The sequence below is a fragment of the Natator depressus genome, chromosome 4, assembly GCF_965152275.1.
Source record: "Natator depressus isolate rNatDep1 chromosome 4, rNatDep2.hap1, whole genome shotgun sequence".
Classification (NCBI taxonomy): domain Eukaryota; kingdom Metazoa; phylum Chordata; order Testudines; family Cheloniidae; genus Natator; species Natator depressus.
In genome coordinates this window covers 92,782,125-92,808,726 of record NC_134237.1, presented here as the reverse complement: position 1 = coordinate 92,808,726, position 26,602 = coordinate 92,782,125, and the positions used below count along the sequence as shown (strand labels likewise).

General features: G+C 40.4%; 1 protein-coding gene across 8 annotated transcripts in view; it reads right to left on the bottom strand.

Moving 5' to 3' along the window:
* Positions 1-26,602, bottom strand: part of GABRA2 (gamma-aminobutyric acid type A receptor subunit alpha2) — a 349,612-nt gene that overhangs the window by 74,567 nt on the left and 248,443 nt on the right. For 5 of the 8 annotated variants that reach the window (XM_074951469.1, XM_074951470.1, XM_074951467.1 and 2 more), the window contains 2 exons: positions 4,575-4,663; positions 1,713-1,828 (listed from right to left, as the gene is read on the bottom strand). In XM_074951469.1, coding sequence (XP_074807570.1) covers positions 1,713-1,828; positions 4,575-4,663 — 205 coding nt within the window. Of the gene's footprint in view, positions 1-1,712; positions 1,829-4,574; positions 4,664-4,999; positions 5,033-5,350; positions 5,534-26,602 lie in introns of those variants that run through there. The other 3 variants (XM_074951476.1, XM_074951473.1, XM_074951474.1) reach the window with 3 other exon arrangements.

Below are 26,602 nucleotides of genomic sequence, written 5' to 3'. Positions count from 1 at the left end.
ACATGTATTAATTACCTGGGAGGTTTGGGGATTTTCTTCTTAAAGATATTTATATAGACTTATTTTCAAAATTTGAAAATCCATCAGAAAAAGATAAAAATATAGTTTACATTCCTTAAATTCACGCTTTCGACATTTAATTCCAATTTTCTCAATTTAAAGATCCATATGCAAAGCAACTGCAGACTGTTTTCATTAATTAGCATGTTCCTCTTTGTAAACAGGCAGAGAATTTTTCCATTACTTTTGCAATAAAAAGGTTTTTTAAATAATTACAAATTAAATTCAAATTTCTGACAAGTTATTTCTGCACATCATCTGTATGGCAGTCTGTTCTTACTACATCAAAATGGTTAAGAAAGGACGAATAATTCTGCAAAGAAATAGTATCTCCTTGTAATCAATCACTATACAATATGCATAAATCCAATTATTGTACTGTACTTCTCATTTTATGAATTATCTACATATAAAGCCCTTTAAAATATAAAATATTGTATTTGCAAATATCTACTGAAGGGAGGCCAGGACGGGAAATTAAAAGGGATTCCATGTCAGGATTAAAGCGTAATGAGAGAGCTATAGGTAGCTCGTGCCACTTTATGCTGGTCATACGCTAGCCAAGGCTTTCCAAACTGGAACAGCAGGGGAGCTACCGGCCCACTGATTTCAAGGAGAGCTGAAGCAGGCCCTTGCTTAGTTAGGGCCTGATTCCAAAGAAATGAATGGGAACAGAAGTGGGCTCTCAGGAAATTTGCCCTTGCCCACACTATGCATGGCTTTAGCCAGTTGTAACAGTTTCACACTTAAGCACTGTACCTACCAAAATTTCAAACAAAATAAAAATAGACACAACCACAAAATATCAAGAGCAAGATATTTGATCGTTCTTTATACGCCATGGAGCGTATGTCATCACTTGTAGCCAAAGCAAATTCTTTAAATTTGCGACTTGGATAATTTTCTTCATTGGAATAAAGTTTTTAAATTAAAATGCAAATACGACAAACAAAGATTTTAAAAAATCACGTACAACCAGGACACAACAGACCCCTGACTCCTCCCTCTAATCTTTCTATTATTTGGGCACTTTCAAAATAAGAAATAGGGGTAAGATGCCTAGCATCATGTTCTTTAAAGGCCAAATCCTGGCCCAATGAAGTCAATGACAATATTCCCACTGACTTCAACAGGGCAAGAATTTAGCCTGAAACAAGTGTTATTGACACCAATATTCTGTGAATACATGTATCTATTGATATACTCATTCAATTCCAAGGGATCTTTGTTCACTCAAATTTCCCATGGACATTCATGAGGGTTTGGGATGTGCAAAGGAATGATCAGACTTATATGCACCTTCGAGATCTCACAGTAAAAGCGACTGATGCCGAAGGAGTTCTATCTATATGGAAGAAGACTTTGTTCACATCCTATTTCAGTTTTCTAACCACCAGACTTTTTTTCTTTTTAAAAAAGATAAATGGTAGCTACTAGTTAAGAGATTTTATTTCCATTATACCTTTATTGTTCCATTAATTTTTGTCAAACAGGTAAATATGGATTCATAAATGATTTAGCAGCAATATGTAATCAAATCATTGGAAAAAAGTTCCTAAGGGAAAATATATATTTATTTAAACAACAAATTATGCAATATAGAATCTGATTTTATATTTTAAAAAAAAAAACAAGTTTTAATGTTTTGTTACCTCCTAATCCAGGTCTAAGACGATTATCATAACCATCCAGAAGTCTGTCTAGTATTCTTGTAAAGATGGTGATGTTATTCTTAGCTTCATCTTCTAGGGAGTCAGCCAGCACTGATCTAAAACAACATTTTACAAACTAAAATATTTGTTTATGTACATTCAATATGCAACTAATGTTATCATTTAGCTTTGAATGCGTCAGTTGTTGCCTTCTAATCATCTACATTATCCTAATCATACCACCTTTTTCTTATAAAAATGTACATTCAGGAGTATTCTGAAACATGAAAAATATGTGATGTGTACTGTAAGTGTATACACATACACTAATTATATATTAAACAATGGTTTGGAAACATGATACTAAGAAAAACAGTTTTAATTTTCAAGCACTTCATTTTCTAACAGCCTCTATTTTCAGCACATATTAAAATACAGTAAATACTGCTTCCTAAGAGCTCAATTAAAAATATGGCTGTTCGAGTACAGAACCCCACAAAAATGCCATATGCTTCCACGGGTCATTACTCATGGATCGGTGTCCTTAGTTCCAACACAAAACTATCTCCTTGGAGCTGCTGGCCTACTCCCTCACCCCCTGCACACACTCTCTCTCGAACAGATACTTTGGTTATGCCTCCACCCAATGGCCATATAACGTACATGAGCAGAAGTACTGACATAAGGGAAAACTCCACTGATCATGCTCAGGGAGTCCTCTGATGTCAGTACATAGTAGGTGGGCACAAGGAAGCTGACGGCAGCAAGCAAGCTGGGCGAGAGCTGTGAACAGCCCAAGAGCTGTAGTGGATTTAAATGGTATTTAGAAACAATTCTTGTCTTTCAAAAGACAACAGTATTTCCCTATGTTCTACCAGATCCAATCACATCTTGTAAATGTTGGGGTGAAACCATAAATTAATCTATCAAGGAGAGTATATAGATCATCTAAATTTATCAGACTTCCTTGGTGAAGAAAGAGACCCAATTCTCTTCACTGATCATTTCTTCTTGGAAAACAGCAATAAATCCAATGAAATATGATTCTGCTGTCCAGTCAAGAATGGTGCTGAACATATCATCTGGGTGTGGAAACCCAAACCATGGCTTTATATACCTTTAATTGTTTCTCCTATATAGAGCCTTCATATTGAAATGTTCTTGTGTAACCAAATTTTAAGCATCATTTATGTGAAATAAATTATATCAGAACACCATCTTTATTTAATACCTGTGTAGAGCATTAGGGCAGTAAAACAACATGTTAGATGCATTACCAGTTTATACTATTTTTCAAAAATCTGCAAGTATTTTTATCTTTCAGATTTTTTCTTTTTTCTGTGTGCTTATCTTCTGCAACTGCAGTGTTGATCAAGGAATTTTGATTGAACAATTTGTACTATGTAAAATTAACACATTTTGTCTGATCTACAGCAAAAGTAATCAGGTGACATCTTTAAATTTATGCCAAAACAACCTAAAAATTAACAAAGAAAGGATTTTCCTTTCACCCTACAATTAAACATCATGGAGGAAGTATTTAAATTTAAATTATTGCAGTCCGTGGTTTCCAAGATACTACCCTTATAATCAAGGATAATCAGTTAATTTACAAACCAAACACCTAGATGTCACATGTAAAATAAGATTAAAAGCTCTGTGTGGAAATCAAAACTATTGCTGTTTTTTCTTCACCTATACTTCGATAGTATGAATATCTGCCTTTCATATTACTCTTGTAAAAACAGAATAGTTTTTTAAGTCAAGATGTGATTGAAAACCCCAGTTTAGATAGTTATATCACCTTACGATGTAATCCTACAAGTCTTATTCACATGAAAGCCCTTAATTAAGCAAACTGTCTCTTTGATATCAATGGGATTATTCATGTGAGTAAGGACTACAGGATTCAGCTCATTGTGATTTAACTAATACTGCACCATGTTTGGGTGCAAAGTAAGATAGATGACCTATTTTTAAAAATTAGGTAATTCTAGTCACTGAGAGATAACCACCAGGTAATTGTACCAGACCAAAGTAAATGAAGGGATTTTCAGCCATATGAGGCCCCTATAATTTTGAAAATCATATTACCCAGAAAACATACTGGCATCACAGTTGAAACAAGTAAAATGAAGTTACAAATTACAATTAATTGCATGTTTAGGGAGCGTAGGCAACACTAAACTAATTATGTTTAAAATTACTTTCTGGTATGTTGTCACTTTAGAAATGAAGATCTCTAAACAACATGAAAAATTGATTAATCAACCAGGCTATTCTTTTATTTTATGGGGTCTGTGAAGTTGTATGCTATCTCCACCTAGAGGTTGAAAGCTTAAATATCATTTCTGGGGTCTGTTGTGTTGACCAAAGAAAAAAAAAAAAAAAAAAAAGGACAAGCCCATACTCAAAAATGCCAACATTATTTTAGAAATTGTAGTTTGCTATTTGACTTCACAACAATTACTTTGCCTACACTGTTGTTCTATGTGATTAACTTATGGTGTAAATTGGCAGTGGCATACTGATTCCAATACATCTCTTACAACTCAGAATATTACAAAGAAAATATTTAAGGGTGTATTTTTTGTCTTTCAAATGGTTGAATTAAAAATGTGAAGTCACCGGTGTAGCAAATTGTTTAAGGTAAGTAATTAACTTGACATTGTCCCCAGAACTCTTTCGGTCACTGCACTTGATCTAGAATCTGCCAAATATTGTATTAAAACAACTAACCAAGACTTTTTATGAAATATTATCCCCTGCTAGCTTTTATCACCCCTTACAGGAAACGACTAGGAGCAGATCAAAACACAATATGCGTTTCTGTTGAACAGCAATAAGAAACGTTGTGCTCACCTTGTTGGCACCCCCACCAATAAAACGAGAAGACCCAACTGCATCTTGTAGAGTGTCAGTTTCCCCTTCATAGCTGCTCTTTGCAAAACCTAACCATGCAAGAAAAATACAAACCCACTCAGAGCTACAGCGAGTCTCCACCAAGCAAGGCTTTCAACTTAACCAAAGGAAAAATACATGCCACTTCAATGGAGATGAGAAAACACTGAATTCCTGAAGCACTTTCCCTTACTAGCAACTTATAGCTCCATCTTTTGCAAGGATCCTGCTTTGTACAAGTATGTAATTCATAATCAAAAGTGGCATGTAAGCAAATGCATCAGATGCTTGTTTTTTTCTGTAATATGAACGCCCCGACAAGACCAAACAAATAATCAGTTCTTAATCATTCCTCGGTTCACTACAATACTCCGCAACCCACTCACCCCAAAAATAATCATCATGCCCATTTGCAGAGGTTCAATGGCATGACTGTGAACCAACCGGTGCAGCCGCTGTCAAACGCGGAACATGCTGGACAGCCGTTCAAAAAATAATAATAATGGCCATAGACTCACATCAAAAAGCAAAAAGGGACAACCACAGTGCAGGTCAAAGTTGCAGAATACAAGGAGCTTAGCTAATGCAACGCCGGGTGCTTGTCTTGTCTGAGGTTAAGGGAGGGGGCCACTGTCGGAGCCCCCCCTCCCTTCTCCATCTCCCCTCGAAGACACTCAGACTTTCCGGGGGTGGGGGCATGCCCAGCAGCGCAAGAAGAGAGGCGACGGGGTCCCTACCTGAGAGCAGCAGCAGGAGGCGCTCCAAGAAGGGGTGGGCGAGGGGGAGTCCCCCCGTGCGCTAGTCACCAGAGAGGAGGATGTTGAAGATGGGGAAACTTGGAGCCAAGCAGCCAGACTGCAGCGGCGCTGCGAAGAGGAGCCGCTCCGGAGTGCTATGTGCGCGAGGAGGAGCAGCGCGAGGCTGCTGGAACGGGGGGGCGGCAGGAGGAGGAGAGTGTGCGCGCGCGCACACACAGCTGGCGCGCGCTCCCCCTCCCCCCAGAGGCGGGGGAGGCGGAATCGCAGAGCTTGCCTCTCCGCCGGCCGGCCGGCGCGAGGGCTGGGAGTCCGCGCGCTGCCGCAGCGGCGGCTCCCGCGCGCTCGTCAGCCAGCCCCGGGCAAGGGAGGCGCTTGCCCAGGGTTCCCCCGCCGCAGAGAATGCTTTGGTCCGCTGCCCTGCAGCGCCAGGCACCCCACCCCGCGCGGGGCACTTCCGAGGAGTGGCAGGGAGCGCCCAGGAGCAAAGCCCAACCTCCTTGCCCCTCATCTCCTTCGCAGCAGCCGCAGACCTCGCCGGGGGCACAGCACGGGCCCCCTGTGCGGCCCCCTGCCCCCAGCGAGCCTCTCGGGGCAGCAGCAGCCCCCTGGGGGTCCGATTGTCCCTTGCAGCTGCTCCCCTCCGGGCATCCCTCTCGCTGGTCTGTCCGGACAGGCCACCGCAATCGTCCCTGCCACCAGTTCGCACCCCTGCCCAACGTGTTCAAAGAAGTTTGCACTGAAAAGGGGAGGAGGGAGAGAGGAGCTGAAATGTGACTTGTGCGGCCGCTGCACCAGCCGAGCAGCAGCTAGAACGACTGAAGCAAGATAGAGTGGGGAGGAGGGTGGGGTTGTTTCCTTATTTAGCCTTTCACTTGTCAGCTCCATGTGCATTGAAGAGCCTGTTATGTAGAGCTCAGCTGCAAAGCCCTATCCACCCTCTTCTATGGGGTTGTGTTTGATCTTCCTTGTTAGTAGTCTGTTTTATCTCAGGTGATGAAATGCAAACAGGGCAATTGCACGAAAGTGGTACCTTCTTCGGTTGATGCATCTAATTTGAGATGAAACTGGCAGACGACTAAAGGAAAAGAGAGACACAGCCTCTTATTGGGTGTGTTTAGAGTGCTAACCTTGTGAAAATGCAAAGCGGGAAAGAGAGGAGCTGCGTGGTTAATTTCTTTCTTCACGACTGATGAATCATAAGTTAGGATGATATGAGCATATTAAACATACACGAGACACGACCTCCCCTAGTGACAATGCATGAGTAAACGTGCACACATAAATGTGGTAAGATACTGATAAGACACACAAAAAAACATTAGCTTTGTCTGTGCAAGAATAAGTAGGGAAGAAAGAAATCCCTTAAATGCTAAATAATATTTGCAGTGGCCTTTTTAACCTCTTAATCTCCACTTTCAAAGTAAGTGTTTAATGTGCTATAACCTAAACAAACAATTACTGAGTTTTGTCGGCTTATCTAATTCCCACCATGGGTCTCATCTGTACCATTAATATTCTCTTCCCCACTTGTCCATTGGCACAGTCTAATTGAAATCCAGAGACATGAAAATTCTGTCATTTAAACGGAGCTCAGGCTTCAGACAGCTGAGGAAACAAACCTCAACTTTCTACCCAGCTTGCAGACTTGCTGTTGCCCTTTTATATCATGTTGTCTTCGTTCTAGTATACGGTCTGTCTTTGATATTGACTGAACTACTGTTACTTGTTCTGTTTATTATCTTGGATTTTGTACTCTGAATAGATCATGCTTTGTTTGATAATTGAAGAACTAGATTTATTTTCAACCTAGCCTTATTTTCATTCTTAAGAAAACATGACAATAGGAGGAAGAGCTAAACAGCACCATGCCCAACATTTGTGCCTTTTCTTGGCTTATCTCACCTCACGCTATCTGCTTTTTCGCCGTGCCCTTCAAACTGCTAAGGCAAGACTCAACTGCTTCAACTGTATTCCAACATCACTACTCTAGCTATTTGTTACCTTTTGCAGGAAGTATTTGTACCCAGGTTTCATATTTACTCCTAGCTTCCTAAGTAAAAGGTCAAATTTTTGGGAGGGAACTGGGATTATTTAGTCTGCAGAAGAGAAGAATGAGGGGGGATTTGATAGCTGCTTTCAACTACCTGAAAGGGGGTTCCAAAGAGGATGGATCTAGACTGTTCTCAATGGTAGCTGATGACAGAACAAGGAGTAATGGTCTCAAGTTGCAGTGGGGGAGGTTTAGGTTGGATATTAGGAAAAACTTTTTCACTAGGAGGTTGGTGAAACACTGGAATGCATTACCTAGGGAGGTGGTGGAATCTCCTTCCTTAGATATTTTTAAGGTCAGGCTTGACAAAGCCCTGGCTGGGATGATTTAGTTGGGTATTGGTTCTGCTTTGAGCAGGGGGTTGGACTAGATGACCTCCTGAGGTCCCTTCCAACCCTGATATTCTATGATTCTATGAAATTTTACATAAAATTTGCAAAGAAAAATTCAGTATATTTCTGACTACCAGAGAACTAGTTGAAAATTTCCATTTTTTTCTACAAACTCGATTCCTAATACTTCAGACATGTTTTTAAGTTTTAAGCCTTTTTACCAGTGTAGAAAAAGATCTTTGACTAGTTATTTTTCCAGACTATTTCTATGGGCCTGATACAGGGATCAAATAAAAGCAAGAGTTACTAACAACCAGTACCAATTATTTAAGGCCAGCAATTGTATTACAAATGTAAAAGAGAGACTTCTTATTATGGTCATTGTTACTCTCCTCTGTACACATTTTTAAATATTGACACTTCTTCAGTTATATAGGGGGGCTACAATCAAGGAAACTACAAGGGAACTTCTAGCACAGAATTGTTAACTTAGTTAATAGGTTAGTTTCCTCTATCTGTTTGTAAATGCCAATCTAGACACACCACAAAAGTTTGTTCTAGGACAGACACATTTGCAGCAGTGTCACACTGATCAACTGAGTGTTTAGCATATGGAACAACTGCAAGATCAAGCCATTAATTTACTGGTGACTCTTGTTACGTCTCCTCCTCTCATGCCTTGGCACAGTTACCATCACCTTTACATTGCTCTGTCTATTTTTTCTCTCTTGTATTTGTTTGTTTCTTTTTCATCTTTATCTTGGTTTTCTTTTTTGTGTGTTTTTCTCTTTTTTTTCCTCTTTCCTTTTATTTTTGCTGTTTTACATTGGGTGTATCTGTTTTCTTTGTTGTCTGCTGCTCCCAAGAGGTGGAACCTGTACTTTCTCCCTCTAGCCCTCAGGAATAGCATCCCCGATACCATCACGGCAAACCTGGTGGCTTTGTGACTTTGTCCTCACCCACAACTATTTCAGATTTGGAGACAATTTATACCTTCAAGTCAGCAGGACTGCTATGGGTACCCGCATGGCCCCACAGTATGCCAACATTTTTATGGCTGACTTAGAACAACGCTTCCTCAGCTCTTATCCCCTTAAACCCCTACTCTACTTGCGCTACATTGATGACATCTTCATCATCTGGACCCATGGGAAGGAGGCCCTTGAGGAATTCCATCAAGATTTCAACAATTTCTACCCCACCATCAACCTCAGCCTGGACCAGTCCTGGACCAGTCCACTTCCTAGACACTACATTGATAACCAGCGATGGTCACATAAACACCACCTTATACCGGAAACCTACTGACTGCTATACTTACCTACATGTCTCTAGCTTTCATCCAGACCACATCACACGATCCATTGTCTACAGCCAAACTCTAAGATACAACCGCATTTGCTCTGATCCCTCAGACAGAGACAAACACCTACAGGATCTCTATCAAGCATTCTTAAAACTACAGTACCCACCTGGTGAAGTGAAGAAACAGATTGACAGACCCAGAAGTCACCTACTACAAGACAGGCCCAACAAAGAAAGTTACAGAATGCCACTAGCCATCACCTACAGCCCCCAACTAAAACCTCTCCAGCGCATCATCAAGGATCTACAACCTATCCTGAAGGACGATCCCTCACTCTCACAGACCCTGGGGGACAGGCCAGTCCTTGCTTACAGACAGCCCCCCAACCTGAAGCAAATACTCACCAGTAACTACACACCACACAACAAAAACACCAACCCTGGAACCAAACCTTGCAACAAACCCCGGTGCCAACTCTGTCCACATATCTATTCAAGGGACACCATCATAGGACCTAAACACAGCCACACCATCAGGGGCTCATTCACCTGCACATCTACCAATGTGATGTTTGCCATCATGTGCCAGCAATGCCCCTCTGCCATGTACATTGGCCAAATTGGACAGTCTCTATGCAAAAGAATAAATGGACACAAATCTGACATCAGGAATCATAACATTCAAAAACCAGTAGGAGAACACTTCAAATCTCCCTGGTCACTCAATAACAGACCTAAAAGTGGCAATTTTTCAACAAAAACACTTCAAAACCAGACTCCAACGTGAAACTGCAGAACTAGAATGAATTTGCAAACTGGACACCATCAGATTAGGCCTGAATAAAGACTGGGAGTGCTTGCGTCATTACAAAACCTAAACCTAATTTCCCCAATACTAATTTCCCCATACTGTTACTCACACCTTCTTGTCAACTGTCTGAAATGGGCCACTCTCATTACCACTTCAAAAGTTATTTTTCCTCCCTTGGTATCCTGCTGTTAATTGATTTGTCTTGTTAGACTGACCTCACACTTGGTAAGGCAACTCACATCTTTTCATGTATTTATACCTGCTCCTGTATTTTCCACTCCATGCATCTGATGAAGTGGTTTCTAGCCCTCAAAAGCTTATGCCCAAATAAATTTGTTAGTCTCTAAGGTGCCACAAGGACTCCTAGTAGTTTGTGCTGATACAGACTAACACAGCTACCACTTTGAAACCTTTTCACATATTGCTGTTCCTCTTCTTTACCCTATGCCTTCCCAGATTAGTTTACTGGGAAACACTGCCTTACTCTGTTTATTAGCCTTTGTGCCAATGAGTGGCTGAAACAAAAGAATATTAATACATTTCAGTCAGGCTGATGTATTAACTTTTATCTTTACTCCATATTGACTTAAATAGAATTTAGTTAGCTGATCCTCACTGTATTCTGATCTCAACTGGTCATTTTAGAATGTCTTGACCCAGAACTGTAAGGAATGACAATCATACCCAAGAATAAGGAAACAGAGTGAATTGGAAAATTTGTAGTCAATATTTCATTAAGTGGAAATGCAGGTTTGGGTGCATTATTTATTTAATAATTTGTTGTTTTGAAGAGCCAAATTATTATACCTTTTATTCATGTCAAGTAGTACCCTGCTTAACAAATAATTCTATTCACCTTAATGGAACAACTTGTGGAATCATTGGGAACCAGTGTATCAGAATCTGACCCTAAATGATTTTGCAGAAACAAGTACTGACTTCTGTTGAGACCAATTATCAAGATTTCTTAAGGTGAATGTTCCAATGACTCATGTATGAGGAGGGAAACTAATCCTAAACATTTATCTTGGGAAGAAAATCATGGAAGTGTTCACAAACGAGAGTCTTTGCAATGTATTCTTATGTGGAAGGTATGGGTCTCTGAAGATAGGAGTGGAATAAAGACTTTTCACAGTTATATGCACTTTCCCTCCAAACACCTTCCTCATTTAATCAAAACACTTAAAACTAGAGTCCCCTCTAAGGTTTACATGTGGGTTGCATCAAGAAGTGGGAAAATACTTGTGAAAATTCTACAGTTTGCTAATAGAATTGTATTACATCCTACAGAATCTATCATTCACCATTAGATTCTCCTGGGATGCTGCCTAGCCTGTATTATGCCTTGGTGTTAACCCCCTCCCCCCAAATCACTAACCTCTAACCAAATCACCCACCTCTGACTTGTAGGGATTTAGATAATTCCTCCAGCTAAGGGTGATCACCTTTAAGTGCACTGCAGAGTAACTGGAATTAAATTCAACAGTTGGATGTTAATATCAAAAGTTTCATGACTCTTTCATGCAAACAACAACAATCTTATGTACTCATATGGTCCCCAGTGCTGAAGTATTTGAGCTTCTCACAAACTAATGTATTTTTCCTCACCACTCTCCAGTGGATAGGGAAGTATTATTATCCTCATTTTACTGCTTACATGACTTGCCTGAAGTCAAGCAGGAAGGTGTGGCAGAGAAGGGAATTGAACATCTCTCTTAAATCCCAAATTAGCACCCTAATCACCGGACTACTCTTCCTGAGCTCACCCTGACCTAACCTCATACTCTATATGCAGCGTTAGGATTCTCAGTCTTTTTGTCAAACAAGCAGGCCTGTACAATGTGAGCTAATGGAGAATCACCTTTAGCTATCAGTAGAAATGAGGCTTATATAACCTTTTTAGACTACACTAGCTTCTCCTGGCAAGACAATCATAAAACAATGAACACTTCATCCAGTAGAGGGCAACGCAACATACATACTAGCCAGGATATTGCTGTGAAGATGATCACCACAAACATTTATGACTCCCATTCAGGAAAACTAAGTGCTGGTTCTGTAATGGAGGAGAGGGAATAGGTGGCCTTGTAGTTTTCTCCATCTACATATTTATTTTTTTACACCTGTATAGATTATGGACAGAGGGAGGCAGTTAGGCAACTCACACAAAACATGTTTAAGTTAGAATACTAAGCAATGCTAGACTTTTGCCCTGTATAAATATTCCAGAAAGCAAAAAATGTGAATATGTTCTAGCTTTTAGAACTATTTTGAGGCTTTTAAGTTATTTTAATTTTCCAAATGCAGTATTTTGGCTTCAGTTGTTTAATTTTCCTTTGGCCTAGAGAAAAGTTTTTGCTGCTTCAAAGATGCCCACTAATTTTGGATCTCAAATGTTGAGTTTCCAGTCTAGGACATTTACGGCCTCATTATCACAGGTACTGAGATATTCAGCAGTTCTAAAAATCAGGCCTACAACATTAAGCTAGACATTTACTTTCAGGGGGATAGTTATCTCTTTGAAAATATGAAAACATTCAATTATGACTATGGAGTGAGTTCTAGAGAAGAGTTTGTAGCTTTAGATCTACCTGTGCTCTGTCCCTGTTCAGGAATACAAGAAAGGCAAAATAAGCTTCTGCTGCTTTGTGCTGTCCACAAGGCGACCAGACACTAGGGAAGTCTTTGCCTTCAGGGAATGCAAGGAGTACTTAGGACCATCAGTGACAGCCTCTGCAAAAGGTCCATGTCCACTTTGAGCATGGCTGGCCAGCCATTGAGGGGAATACACCCTACATCCTTCCCCACAGATGTTCCCCGCATGCCAGGTTGCTCTGAAGTCACTGTGCCTGCTTAAAAGTCCCAATGCCTTAGAGAGCTCCTGCCGGAGTGCACCACTCCCTTCATTGCTACAACTTGTGTTGTGGCTAAATGCCACAACTGAACCCTAGCTGTTTATCACACAGACATTATTTGAAGTTAAATTCTACTTTCTGAGAGTTCAATGGGTTACTAGACAAAAATGGAGAAATTAAAATGAATCCCTCACTTACGTACAGTCTGCATCTTGCTGAGGCATGGGTTTCCAGTAGAGCTGGTCAGAAAGTGTTAATTTATTCCATAGGAACTTTAGACTGTCAAAAAAAGCAAACTGAAATTGTGAATATTTTTCAATTTTAGTCGATAATATTTTGGTTCCCTAACAAAATTTGAAGACAATTTTGTGAAGTTCTGACAGAAAACTTTCAACCAGCCCTAGTTTCTAGTTCTGTGCTGCTTAAACACATAATGGGAGTTCATCTAATAGAATAAGCTATATCTGTTCTAGATTCAAGCATATGCTTACAGAGGCAGAATTGTTTTGGGCACTAAAGACTGTGCCTCTTACTTACTGTTCTCTACCTTGGATTTTCACAGAAAGTAATCCTCACTGGGACTAATATTAGCTGAAGCATGTTAGTGCTAGAAGAACATAGTCACAACAAATAATGCAAAAGATAGTGTCACCATGGAGTATTCTGGCCAAGATTTACCAAAGATCTCACTGAAAGGACAAAAATTATGTAGCTCATGTGCTGGACCCCATGTTACATTAAGTCTATATGTAATTAAGGAGGTGTTGGGTGTTGAACAATTTTATGACATGTTCCATGTTTGTCAAAGCACAACAAAGCCACACACCTGCTTTTTGGCTGCCACAGTCCCCTTCTGTGTGATCACTGTATTTGCAAAAAGTGAACATTGTTACGTTCTGGGGTGCAATCCCAACTAGTGAGGGGTTGAGTCACTGCCTGCTCTGTAACCTTGGGTGCCTCACAATGCTTTGCGGTTGTAGATCCCAACCTGGGATGCTCACAACCCATCTACCAGCATGAGGAGCTGACAGCGCTGGCTCCCAGCCACTCCATTCCCAGCCCCTTCACAGAGGGGTTGCGTTTGTGAGGCATGGGTGTCACCAGAGTGCGCTATGCTCTGGCAAAGCCCAGCCACTGTAACAGCCTGTTGGTACAAACTGGAAGAATTTAAAGCAGTCCTGAAGCACCACCAGAGACTGAAAGAGCTAAGAGGTGGCTTAAAGCGAACTTTGCTTTACCTCTCTTCAGCTGTGCTGAGCAGAGCTCTGTTACAGCTGAGGATCTGCTCCATTCTTTCCTTTTTCCTCTCACAGGGATAGGTGCTTATCTTCTAATGTCTGTGTTTGCTAATGTCCTGGTTCAGCTGCTCTAAACTCAGCAGGCTGTTCACCGCCCCACTCTGCTTTCACCAGTCTTGGTTCAGAGAAATAATATGGTTCATTTGTTTCTCTAATGACACAAAACCACATTACATCATATTAAGTTACTTGGAGGTAACTACACACTTCCTTTTAAACATAGCACTGACTTGGTTTATAAAATGAAATACATTTATAACAAAATATACATAGGATTAAGTGAGTTCAAGTTCTTCAAAGAATTAAGATATAAAGAGTTACAAATAAAACAAAACAAAATATGCTTCTAAAATTTAATCTACCAAGATACAGGCTTTGTTCAAGATGGTTTTTCTCACCAGTCATTCTTTTTTCCAGCCCTGGCTGACTTTCCCTCAGTCAGCGCCTTCCACAAAAGTACAAGGTGCTGATTTCCCTCATTGTCTTAGGTGAAAGATCTTGGCCTACAGAGGTTTCTCATCTATATACAGTTCCAGAGACCCCACCGCTCCCTTGGTTGATGGACCCATCTATCTCAGCTTGCAAGGGCTCTGTTCCCTTGTGTCTGTCAAGTGATGGATGCCAAAGATGGCTTCTTTCCTTGCTTATATCATACAAAGTTCAATGAACTTGTTTCAAGAGGCAGGATGACCTCATGCTGTTCTTCCCATTTTGTGGGCTTTCCATCCCCCTTTATGATTTCTGTGTAAATAAGGCTTCCATTGTTTCTGATTCCACCAGGCTTAATTTACATAGGAGACAGGTAGAGAGCTGTGACGTTCACTCCTGTCTGAGCAGACTGTACAGCCATTGTTTAAGACATAATATGAGTATGCATAATTCCTCCAGTAGTGTTAATGCATACAATTCACAATGATATTAATCACCAGCGTGCAATTAGCTTTCAGAACAGACCTCACTCTATGCTTTTATACTACAGTAATATTGTATACAATCAGTTGATTGTCACTTGAGGTTCAGCCCCATCCTTATAGACCAGTAAATGAATTCTTCTGAAAAGTAAAACCCAGACCAAGCCTCTTTTTCCTGCTTGGTGTAAGATACCATGCTGTCTTCTCCCCTACTTGTTAGTGTGAGGCTTGCTTTCCCACTTGTTAGCTTGATGGGTCTGTTTACTACTTAAATGTAAGTTCCTTTGTTTAGGATAGGCTTGTTTAACAACTTTTGCCTCAGTGGGGCTGTCTGGTTTTGAACAAGTAACATCACATGGGGGGATTCATAACTTTACAATAATGTTGCTACATACATTTCACCATGATATTATTGACCAGCAAATTATTGGTTTTCAAATGATACCTCACAAGGCTTATTTTGTACAAAGATTACTACAATAGCATGTAGAGTGTGAATATGGGGTGCTTCGGGTCACACACGTACACACATCTTGGATAAATAATCTTCATTCCATTATTTCATACATTACTGCACAGCTAAAAGCGTAACTGTTTCTCTCATCACAGAAGTCTGATGTGTAAAAGCTGATACCAAACACATTTTCATAAATATTCAGAGCTAGATTCTGACCCCTGTTCCACACACGCCACTATCCGCACCTGCTGTGCCAGTGGACAAAAAGGACCAGAAAGCTGCCGTAATGGAGCAGATGAGGATTTCCCCAGGACGAGTGTATTCCCAGCTAGTGAGGAGCTGACAGTGCTGGCTCTCAGCCACTCCACTCCCAGCCCCTTGCCAGAGGGGTCGGGTTTGTGAGGGATGGGTGTCACCAGAGTGCGCTATGCTCTGGCAAAGCCCAGCCACCGTAACAGCCTGTTGGTACAAACTGGAAGAATTTAAAGCAGTCCTGAAGCACCACCAGAGACTGAAAGAGCTAAGAGGTGGCTTAAAGCGAACTTTGCTTTACCTCTCTTCAGCTGTGCTGAGCAGAGCTCTGTTACAGCTGAGGATTTGCTCTGTTCTTTCCTTTTTCCCCTCACATGGATAGGTGCGCACCTTCTGATGTCACAGATGACTGGTAGGAGAGAGAGAATGAAAGATATGAAAGTAGGATTAAAACTATTCCAAAATGCCATAGGGATTTGAGGTGTAAGACACTCCTCTCTTTCTGGAAATCTTCCAAAGAATGTCTCAAGCCCATGTAATCATAATCACCATATAAGTACTGGAAGCTTCACACTTAAGAACGTATATCTATCCTCAGGTATTCCTTTGCAATACATACATATAGATCACTTGTCTTTGCATAAGCAATCTGTTATATGTCAATTATTCCACCTAATGTAAGAACAAGTTTAATAGACTGACATCTGGGAATCTACTGGGGAGTAAAAATTGACAATTATACATTGGACTAAAAATGCCTCCCATGTGCCAATATGTACTGCCTTTTGGAGTTATAGTTGCCCCCAGGCGAAGGTGGTGCAGATACAATGTAAAGTTATTTGTTGTTGGCAAGGTTTCTGAGGATCTCTATTAAAAAGATGCAGCCAAAATAATCCTCAGATTAAGATGATAATCTGAGATCAACATAGCTGATCATATAAAAGAATAAACTCTTATGGTTTGCTCATTTTCCTTAATAATCACATTTTCATAAATTGAAGACTAAGGATTAAATGTCATGTATTTTTCACTTCTGGCAGCATTATGAAACCATAAGCAGCTAAACTGTGTATGCTAGACTTCTAAGGAATATTACACTGATGCAAAGTCTCCTGATAAAAATTAAAGTGTAAAAAACCGCTAGCAGAGGGACTGGGGGATACAACAGTAATAGAACTGTGATGAAACATCAGTGCTCTAAGAAATAGTAGTACTTGTGGCACCTTAGAGACTAACATAAATATGTCATATACATTTAAACATTCTAAGTCTTGGAGCTTCTCCAGCTACTTCTAGACTATTAGGATCCGAAGGTCATTCAATAGCGCACTGAAAAAGTAATTTCTCCATGATCTTCAGAAAGATCTTTTATTTGTTCTATGGGCTTGATCTCATAAGGTATTAGTGATCTCCATACAGATAAATAGAGGCAAAATATATTTTGTAGATTTCCTAGATTTGGACTATATGGGATAAAAAGGAGTTTTCAGTTCTTGAGCCTCAAGTAATTCCCTGGCCCCAAAATTACAAAAAAATGATAGTCTAGAGAAACAAGAAATAGCAGGCCAAATCTTAACAATCATAGAATTGTAGGACTGGAAGGGACCTCGAGATGTCTTCTAGTCAAGTACCCTGCACTCATGACAGGACTAAGTATTATCTACCATCCCTGACAGGTGTTTGTCTGACCTGCTCTTAAAAAATCTCCAGTGATGGAGATTCCACAAGCTCCCTAGGCACTTTATTCCACTGCTTAACTATCCTAACAGTTAGGAAGTTTTTCCTAATGTCCAACCCAAATCACCCTGGCTGCAATTTAAGCCCATTGCTTCTTGTCCTATCCTTAGAGGTCAAAGAGAACAATTTTTCTCTCTCCTCCTTGTAAGAACCTTTCATGTACTTGAAAACTGTTATGTCCCCTCTCAGTTTTCTCCTCTCCAGACGAAACAAACCCAATGGTCTCTCAATGCCAATTGAGGGGTGTTTCTTTGCTATGCCTTAGGGGATCTCTCAGTTAGAGAAGAGCAAAATAATCACAACTCTTAATTATAATTATTTTATTATTAAAGAAGGGGTGAACCCAACAAAACAGAAAAACTATAGTTACACTGTCTCTCTGTGGAGAGTTTTGATAGATATTACACATTCGAGAGTGGGTCTACCTTTGCAGGAGACCAGCATATCTTATTTCCAAAATTAATGGCAAGTCCTGTTTTAGTGTATCATAACTAAGACAATTTATACATGGATAAATAATTTAATTTAAGGGTTGACGAAACCTATTCAGTACATCATGGATAAACTCAACAGTTTATAAATGGCCAAAGACCTATGGAACCAAAAATGTATTTAAATCAGTTACTCAAAAAAGACACCATTCAAGGAGCTGTCTTGACACAAGCAAACCCATGAATATAAAAAAAATCTTATATTCCAGAATAAATCCTGTTATTTTTCAGTTTACCAAAGTTGCTTTCCAGGAATATAACGCATACCATCTTATGTTTGAGGAGAAGCTGTAAGGATTTTAATTTACAATAGCATTTCAATATCCTATTAAAATCATTACAAAAAACATTTAAATCTAATTCCTTGGCCATGTTTGCAAACTCTATCTCACACATGATGCTGAAGAAACAATGATTAACTGGCAAGTTGCTTCTTCTTGATGCAGTTCTTTGCTCTCTTTTGAGCAACTTCAGAGCTGTTGTAACTTGTAGAATCTGGCAACTGCTCCCAAGAGATGGTTCTGCCAGCTGGGAGTCTCCAGGATGTGGCTATTTTTGATGGTACCCCTTTTCCACCATATACTTCTGACATGCCCTCTAGACTGGCACCAGAAGGGAGGATGTAGGGACTGCTATTCTACCTGGGAATTCCCTCACACCAAGGGAATCTCCAAGCAGATGGTTAAGGTGGCTTTGCACTTTCTTTGCATTGCAGATGAAACAGGGAGCCAGAAATTGGCCTATGGGTAGAGCAAGATAAACTCCACTGCTGAATCTCTAAAAGCCAGAATCTGTTCCCATAAAAGCCAATGGGTGTTTTGCCATTGACTTCAATGACAGCAGGATAAGGCTGTGACACAGGGTGTAAAAGAATGAAGTAGTACAGAGAAAAAAGTTCAGTTTGTCTTTTGTCAGGTCACAATTCAGACTTTCAACTCTACACGTCAAAGCCTCACACAGCTTCTCTGCTTTGCATTTATTGGCTCTCAGCATTTAGCAAATACCAGTCTAATTAATCGTATAATGTATTTGCTGTATCATGTAATATATTTTCGCAGTAGGATTTCATCAACTACAGAGCCATGCAGGGTGTTATTTGTAAAATGTTGCATGTTTTCATCTCCTTACATCCCAAGTGAGTGCCAAGCCACTAGGCTATTGTTGGGGTGGGGGAGGAGGGGGAGGGCTCTCCCTCTCACTCACTCATATTTTTGCCAATAAAATTGGCAAGGCCTCATTTCCAATGCAGAATGAAACCAAAATGTTGAAACCTCAGAATTTTTGAGAGAAGGGAATTCTCCCCCTGCCCCTCAACAGCTCTCGCAGTGGTCAAATGACAAATATATTCCAGTCAGTGGCAAGCAAAGAATAGATAGTAAATCTTTGAGGTACGGGAAAGGTTAATGGAGACCAAAATAAGGAAATAAAATGTTCTCAATTATTTAGTTAGGGACATTGATATTGAAGGTTAAAAAGGGAAAAGAGAAGTTCAAAGACACCTGGGTATAGAACTGTATCTCACTGATAGAAAAATGTGAAGCACAAATGCTTTTTAGTAGATAGGTTTACAAAATAAGGCAGCTGTGTGGAAGCAGAAGAGATGAATTTTTATTCCACCATTTGTTGGCAGGTTTTTTGTTTAACCTGGTTAACCTCCAGTGCTCATTCAAGCAAAGCAATTGTGTTCGGTGATTCCCCCACTTTTTAAGACTTACAAATGAGTTGAATAAAGATAAAGACAACACAACAGTTTTGGAAACTGAATTCCTCACGTTTTCTACAGGGACAGTCCAGGAAAGTGCAAGCCTTGCCAACGTGCCACAACCTTGCGTCAAAGGAGTCACCATCTTCAGTATTCAGTGCATGGCCTCTGGGACTGCGACTATGGGTGTTGATTAGATAAGGGTTTTTTGTATTTATTTATTATTTTATTGTGATCAGAAAAAGTTTAGACGACCAGGCAGCAATCAGATTACAATAGCTTTTCAGTGCCATTGAGCTGGGATGGGTTTGCACTAGTGGCCTTATAGTTTATAATTCATTACCAATCTCATCCAGCCTCATATGAGATTCAATTAATACCAACAATATAGGCCATTTTATGAAAAATATTACCCTGACAGTGTACAGACACAATGGTAACAGAATATATGCATGCAGCATTGGGTTACCACTCAAGTTTTTCCACTTCAGAAACATCCTCCATTGACCTAAGGAGCAGCTGTACTCACTCAACCAGAAGAAGGAGGTGGCAAGTGCTTGAATAGGCCTGATATATTCTATCCAGCAGAGGGCAGTAGTAAACATGCGAAAAGACAGCTCATTGCAGAGTTCTATTGTGTAGTTATATATGTAGTTAGATATAGTTTTTATACTGCATTTAATATCAATAAGCAATACTATTACCTTTTCACTGAGATTTGTTGCATAGATGCATCCTAATTTGCAGTAATATTCACTTGGAGATTTAGGTAACTGAAGGGATTCTCAAAAGAACACATGAAAATAGAAGCTCAAGTTTTCTTCTGATTTGGAAAATACTGATATAGGTATTTTAATTTATTTAGATTAATAGAGATGCCTGCCCAAAGCTGGCATCCTAACATGGTGATACAGGAATTACAATTTCAGTTACATCCCAGCAGCAGCCATCAGTTCCATGGAAACTCAGGCACCCAACAACCTCTCACTTTAATCACAAAAAGCATACCATAGGCCCTCAAAAAAACCTCTCAAAGAGCTGTATTTTGCAGCATGCCTGGGAAGTCCCCAATTTGGGCTATTTAGTGGGAGCAAGTTCCAGAGTCTGAGCATTCTCACAGAGAATGCCCTGCTGCTCCCTCCATCCTGTTTTATGCTGAAAAGGATGCAGCTGCAGCACCTCTGCCACTCGCAGCCATGGCAATATGGCCCAGGGAGAGAGATGACCCCTCAGGTAGACAAATCCCTCCTCAAAAATTCACCACTGTTGGAATGCATAGAGGAGAATTGCATCATCATGGCTAGGCAAGTTGTGTTCACTGCTACTGACATGCTAAGAATTGCACACATTCTGTTTGACACATTACCCTCTCTACCTGTCTCCCACTACAGACTGTGCGTTGGTCGTGTCCTCTCCTGTTATGTCTTGTCTTTAGACTGTACGCTATTTGGGCAGCGACGGTTACATATTATGGCCCAGATCCACAAAGGGATTTAGGTGCCCATGTGACTCACAACCCCCACACTCAGTTGCTGCCCAACCCTGTAACCACCTAAGCTCATTTGGCGCCTACATTTTCACGTAAAAGTTATTAGGCACCTAAACTTCTGCCTCATGAAAGACCGCAGATAAGCCGAGCTCCAAAGGGGTGCCTGAGAGACTGCCTAAGAGATTAAACACTCTTAAAAAAAAACAAAAAAACAATGGATTCTGCCGGTCCTCAAGGAAGGAGACGGAAAGAACCATTTTTCTTTGTTTGGAGAAACTCTTATATACCACAAGCAGGGGAAGGACTCTACGGGTGCCAAAGAGAAGCAACCCCAAATTGTTTGGTTGGTGTGGATAGGTATCTATCTCCCTCCTGCCCAAATTTGGGTACCTAACTCCCATAGACAAGTGGGGTTCAGACACACCCCTTTCCTCAGATCTCCCCATTGGCTAGTTTATGTAAGCTCCTTGCCTGGCTGGGTGGCTTCCCACCTCATGTACTGGCAACTGAGGATCTCATTCTTAGGTTCCTGTCTTTCCCCATGCATTGTATAAAGAGCTGAGGCATCTAACCCAGACTTTGTGGATCCCAATGGCTAGCTAAGCATCTAGAAGTTACGCAATTCCTAAGTGGTTAAGATCAGATTCACATGTGGATTTCTGTTTTCAGCACAAGGTACAATTCATACAATTTCTAACATCTGGAAATTCATAATTCATCCAAATGTTCCTACTAGCCCTTGCCTCCTCCCTCTCCCTTTCTTCCCTCCCCTTCCCCACCTGTTTCCCATAGGATGCTGGCTTCTTGCACCACACCCAAACTGCTTTTTAAAATCAGTGGTGAAGAGTGTAAGTGTTTTTCAGATGCCTGAGTTATTCCACACCCGAATGAAGAAGTCACTCGCTCGGCACATCCTCCTCTGGCAGACAGTGGAGCCCTACTTGGAGTAAAACAGCCAACTGAGCTACAGGGGTTCCACAAGCTTCAGGGTTTTCTATCCAAGGTGACTACTTCAGATTCAGTGGTGGAATTTTCCCCACAGAGTGGTACTAAGCATGAGTAAGGTGTCACAATTTGGCCCAAAGGAAGCTGCCGTGAATTAATTTGCGTGCCTGGGACTGCCTAAGCCCGTCTTTGTTCCTGGGAGGGGTAATTAGGTTTATGCAAATGAAGGAGGAGGACCGGCTTTTCTCTGGCTGAGTGAGGGAACATTTTTAAATGGCTGGATCCCTGAAGAAATGTATAAACTTGTGAGACAATGTAACCCTGCTCCCACACATTTCATGCTGCTTAAAGGGGAAGCATACCCATTCACCTCAAAGCAGCACTGTGAACTGTGTAGTAACAGACATGTAGCATTTGATTAAAATAAACACATTGCCTGGGTACTATGCTGATTGGCAGGCTATACAAATACATAGTTTAGATATAAAAATATAATTTTCAATTTATTTTTGGGAACCTGGAGTTTTAGCAGAAACAAAGCTGTGCACTACCATTACAGATGAGGAAGACGATCATCGATTTTTATTTTTTCTTGGTAATGAAAGCGTAGGGAGTCAACTTTATTTATAAACTAGAACATGTCACTTTCAACAAACAAAACCTGCATAAGTCAAGCCTCTAATATGGGGCTAATTATTGGTTGAACTGTAACTGTGTCCCTGATTCTGTAAACAAATAAGCACGTAATCCTCTCCCAGAGCTAAATACACTTTTACAGGAGCTAAGCATGACAATCTCCATGACAAAAGCATGCCACCTTTTAAAACACAGGGGTGTTTGCTTTTTATGCATCTTATCAGCATCCAATTGCCCTAATAATGAAAACTGGATTGAACTTCAGTGCCAAATGCTCAGGGATTGTCTACACAGCCCTGGCAAAGCACTCCAGAGAGGTCCTCAGCCAAGATACCTAGAAAAAAATACCAGGTGATCAACCAACAGGTATGATAAAAGCACATTGGCCTGGTGACATTTTACACTATCTTTGTTAAAAATGGTGGCAGTATTTTGTGCACTACTTATTGATAAGGGTACACTTGCTGAGGGTGAGTAATTATCCATCCCCACAAGTCATGTTGCATTATTTCTCTAGTAAAATAATGCTGCTTTTTATTAGTTTTTTGAAGCTTTCTGTAAAATAATATTTGAATGTTTTATTTCACTTTATAATACAGATTAGATAATTTTGCTTCTTGGAAAACAGCATTTCTAAATTATATGTTCTATTTTTAAAAATCATTTGTGCTCTCTCAAATCTTTTGAGAAGTAATTTTGGGGTAAGACTATTATTAGAAGTATTAGTATTACATGTTTATATTATAGTAGCGCCTAAAAGCCACAATCTGATTTGAGCCTCCTTGTGTGGGCTGCTGAACAAACATATGAGCCTAGACCAACAAAGAGACATAAGTCTCTAACTCTTATGCATCTAACCACCCAGGGGAATTCACAGACCCTCAGTTAGGTGCACAAGCTCTCTATACAGTGCATGAGGGGAGAGAGGCCCCTAAGAAGTCAGTGAGGTGGCAGCAGTTGCAGTCTGCTTCCACTACTCCACAGGTTAAAAGGGAGAGACCAAAAGAGTGAAATCGAACAAAATATTTTTTTATCCAGACAACCGCCATGCAGCTCCAGAAACAGTCGCAGCAGACGCCCCAACCCAGTAGTATCATGCACCCTCTTCAACTAATAGGAAGCAGAAAGTGTTTTGAAAACAAAAAGACTACAACTCTCAGCATGCAATTCTGGATCTAGCAACACCACATGTTCCCCCATCTCAGAATAATAATAATTAATAGTAGCAAGTTAGTGTATTAACACGAGTTTAGTTTTTATTTATTTGCTAATTACTTAAGAGAAATGGTAATGTAACTATAATTTGAACACTAGTTGTAAGAGACTTAACCCTCTTTTCCTTTATTACATAACAGTCTCTAGTACATAGAGGTGGCTGGCTGACAGCATGTCTGTCAGGCCTAATAGACTGTCGATTATCCTGTATTGTCAGTGGCAAAGTAAAATCATCAGGATCATCAAAGATCTGAAACACCTTTGCCTCACTATTGGTAAGCAGGTACAAAATGAGTAGCTGTACACAGCTGACCATCTGATAGCTTTTAATCATGTAGTCCTTCCCCGCTGCCACCAACAATTTTCAGTGGAGATGTGAACCTGTGTTTGTAAGATTCTAGGTTTTTGTACTCTTGGTTCACAATTGAATTTCTGTTCCTTGGCCCCCCAACATTTTACATTTTTTGCCTTTTCTGTTAAATTGTTTGTCTTATGCCTGGCTGCATGGATATGTCAGAGGTAAGTCCCTGTAATCCAGCAACATTTAAATTTAGTATGCATCTCTCTGCTATGCAATAATTCAGAAGGTGACCTTTACATTGTAGGATGGTGCCTAGCTCTATAGATTTGTAAAAAACTATAGTGAAAGTTGTCCCTACTTTTCTTTCCAATGTATCTATCCTTCAGACTGTCTTTCAAACTTCTACTGTGCCATTCAATTGCAACCTTAGGGCTGAAGGTACTACACAGATGAACTTCTATGTCTAATGCTCCTCTCTATCAGAAAAATTTCTAATTCCAGAGAGGTAAATTGTGTTTTGTTATCAAATACTAATTGTTTTTGGTACCCTTCCCTGCTAAAGACCATCAAGAAGAACTTGATCATCATAGTAGAGGTGACCTGTGATGTAAACACCACTTCCAGCCATTTACTGAAGTATGCGTTCAGGATGCATAGCATTCAGGATGTGTCGCCTGACACATTGTCAAATGGACCTATAATGTCAGTGGCAAGTCTTACCCATGCTGCATCTGGAAAAGGAACAGGCTGTAATGTTAGCCCAGACAGGACAAGATGGCAATGGTGCAACTGTCAAGTAATGCATGTCTATATAGCTGCTTCAACTTCAGCATTCCTTCCTTCCACCAAGACAGGTTCTGTAGATGCTATTTCATTCTGACAATTGCTTGATGTGTCATGCACCCGGTGTATGAAATTTGGCTGCAGTTCATCTGGCACTCAACGTTTAAAGTATCTCATGTTGTGTACTGTACAGCAAGAGAGTAAAGCTGAATCAAAGCATTTGGAATTGTGTGGCCATACTGTCAGCAGTTCCTACAATCTTTTTCTAAAGCAGGCATGCTAAGCAAGCACACTTGAATTGTTCTAGTTTAACAGCTGTGAAAAAGTCAAACTACGTTTTAGTCATCATCTGTCTGTATGTCGGTAGAAGATAAGGGCAGGTGGGCTCAAGCAATCAGCAGTCACATTTTAATTCTCACATATGACAGAGTATAGGCTGCAAGATGGTCTTGCTGACCATCTAGAAAATCATTTTGCTGTGTGGAGATTTTTTTATGTTCCTCAGAGGTTTTCCCGAACACAGTAATATCATCCAAACACACTGGACTCCAGGCTGATTCTTTAGAATCACAGGCATCATTCTTTGCAAAGCGTTGGGTGCTGATGTAAGTCCATATAGTACACATTTAAAACAGAATAGTCCACCATGCACAAAACACAGATCTTTGCAGTCCTCCCGTAGCATAAGTTGGTGAAACACACACACACTGTAGATCAAGAGGAGAAAAATATCTTTGTGCCACAAAGTTCCATAAACACATCTATAGATAGGAATGGATAGCTGTCAATCACAATGGCTTTATTAGGCTCTTTTAAGTCTATGCAAAGACAAATACCTCCAGTCGTCATCTTTGTCATCATCAGAGAGACCCAGTCAGATAATTCAATCTCTTCTATAATACCATTCTGTACTAGTTTTAAGATCGTATGATACAGATTCCTTGACTGAGAATGGGAGCTCCTTCTGTACCATCCTCATTAAGTGCAGAATTGGAGTTGGTGCTTAATGGTGCCAGAGGGAGTAGAAGCAATGCACCCATTGACTACCTGCACGTTTAGGTAGGATAGGAATACCCCTATGCACAATATAGAATTCTGCTAGTATGTATCAAAAGTCAGTTACACGGAAGCAACCAAGCATAGGAATGCAGTTAATCAAGTAGAACTGTAGGCATAAGCTTTTCGGTAAGTGGCACACATCCAAAGTACTGCAAGTAAAAGTGATTCAGGTAGCATAGAAACTGCTGAGCCAGTGTCCAACATTAATTCTACCACCTGGGGCTCCTCTTCTGCTGCAGCAGAAACATGAAAAGTACACATTATTTTATCCACAACATGTGTGGAACTGCTTCTGTTAACACTCAAAACAGTAACATCAGGCACAATTAGGGCATGTACTTGTTGATTAGGCTGATTGCTTCAGCATACTTTAGAAAAATATCCAGTCTGTTTGCAGTGATTGCACTGAGCTGTCTTTGCAGGACATACTATGTAGTTTGTGGTGTGTTTAAATCCACAGAGGTAAAATACTTTTCTCTTGTGTGTTTTGAAGTCGCTGGGCCTGTGACTTCTAATTTGTAGTACTCCTATAATGTTTTGACTGCCTTGTTGTAGTCCACATCTTTAATGGCTGTATGTGTTGGATCGCAGCTGCTGTACCT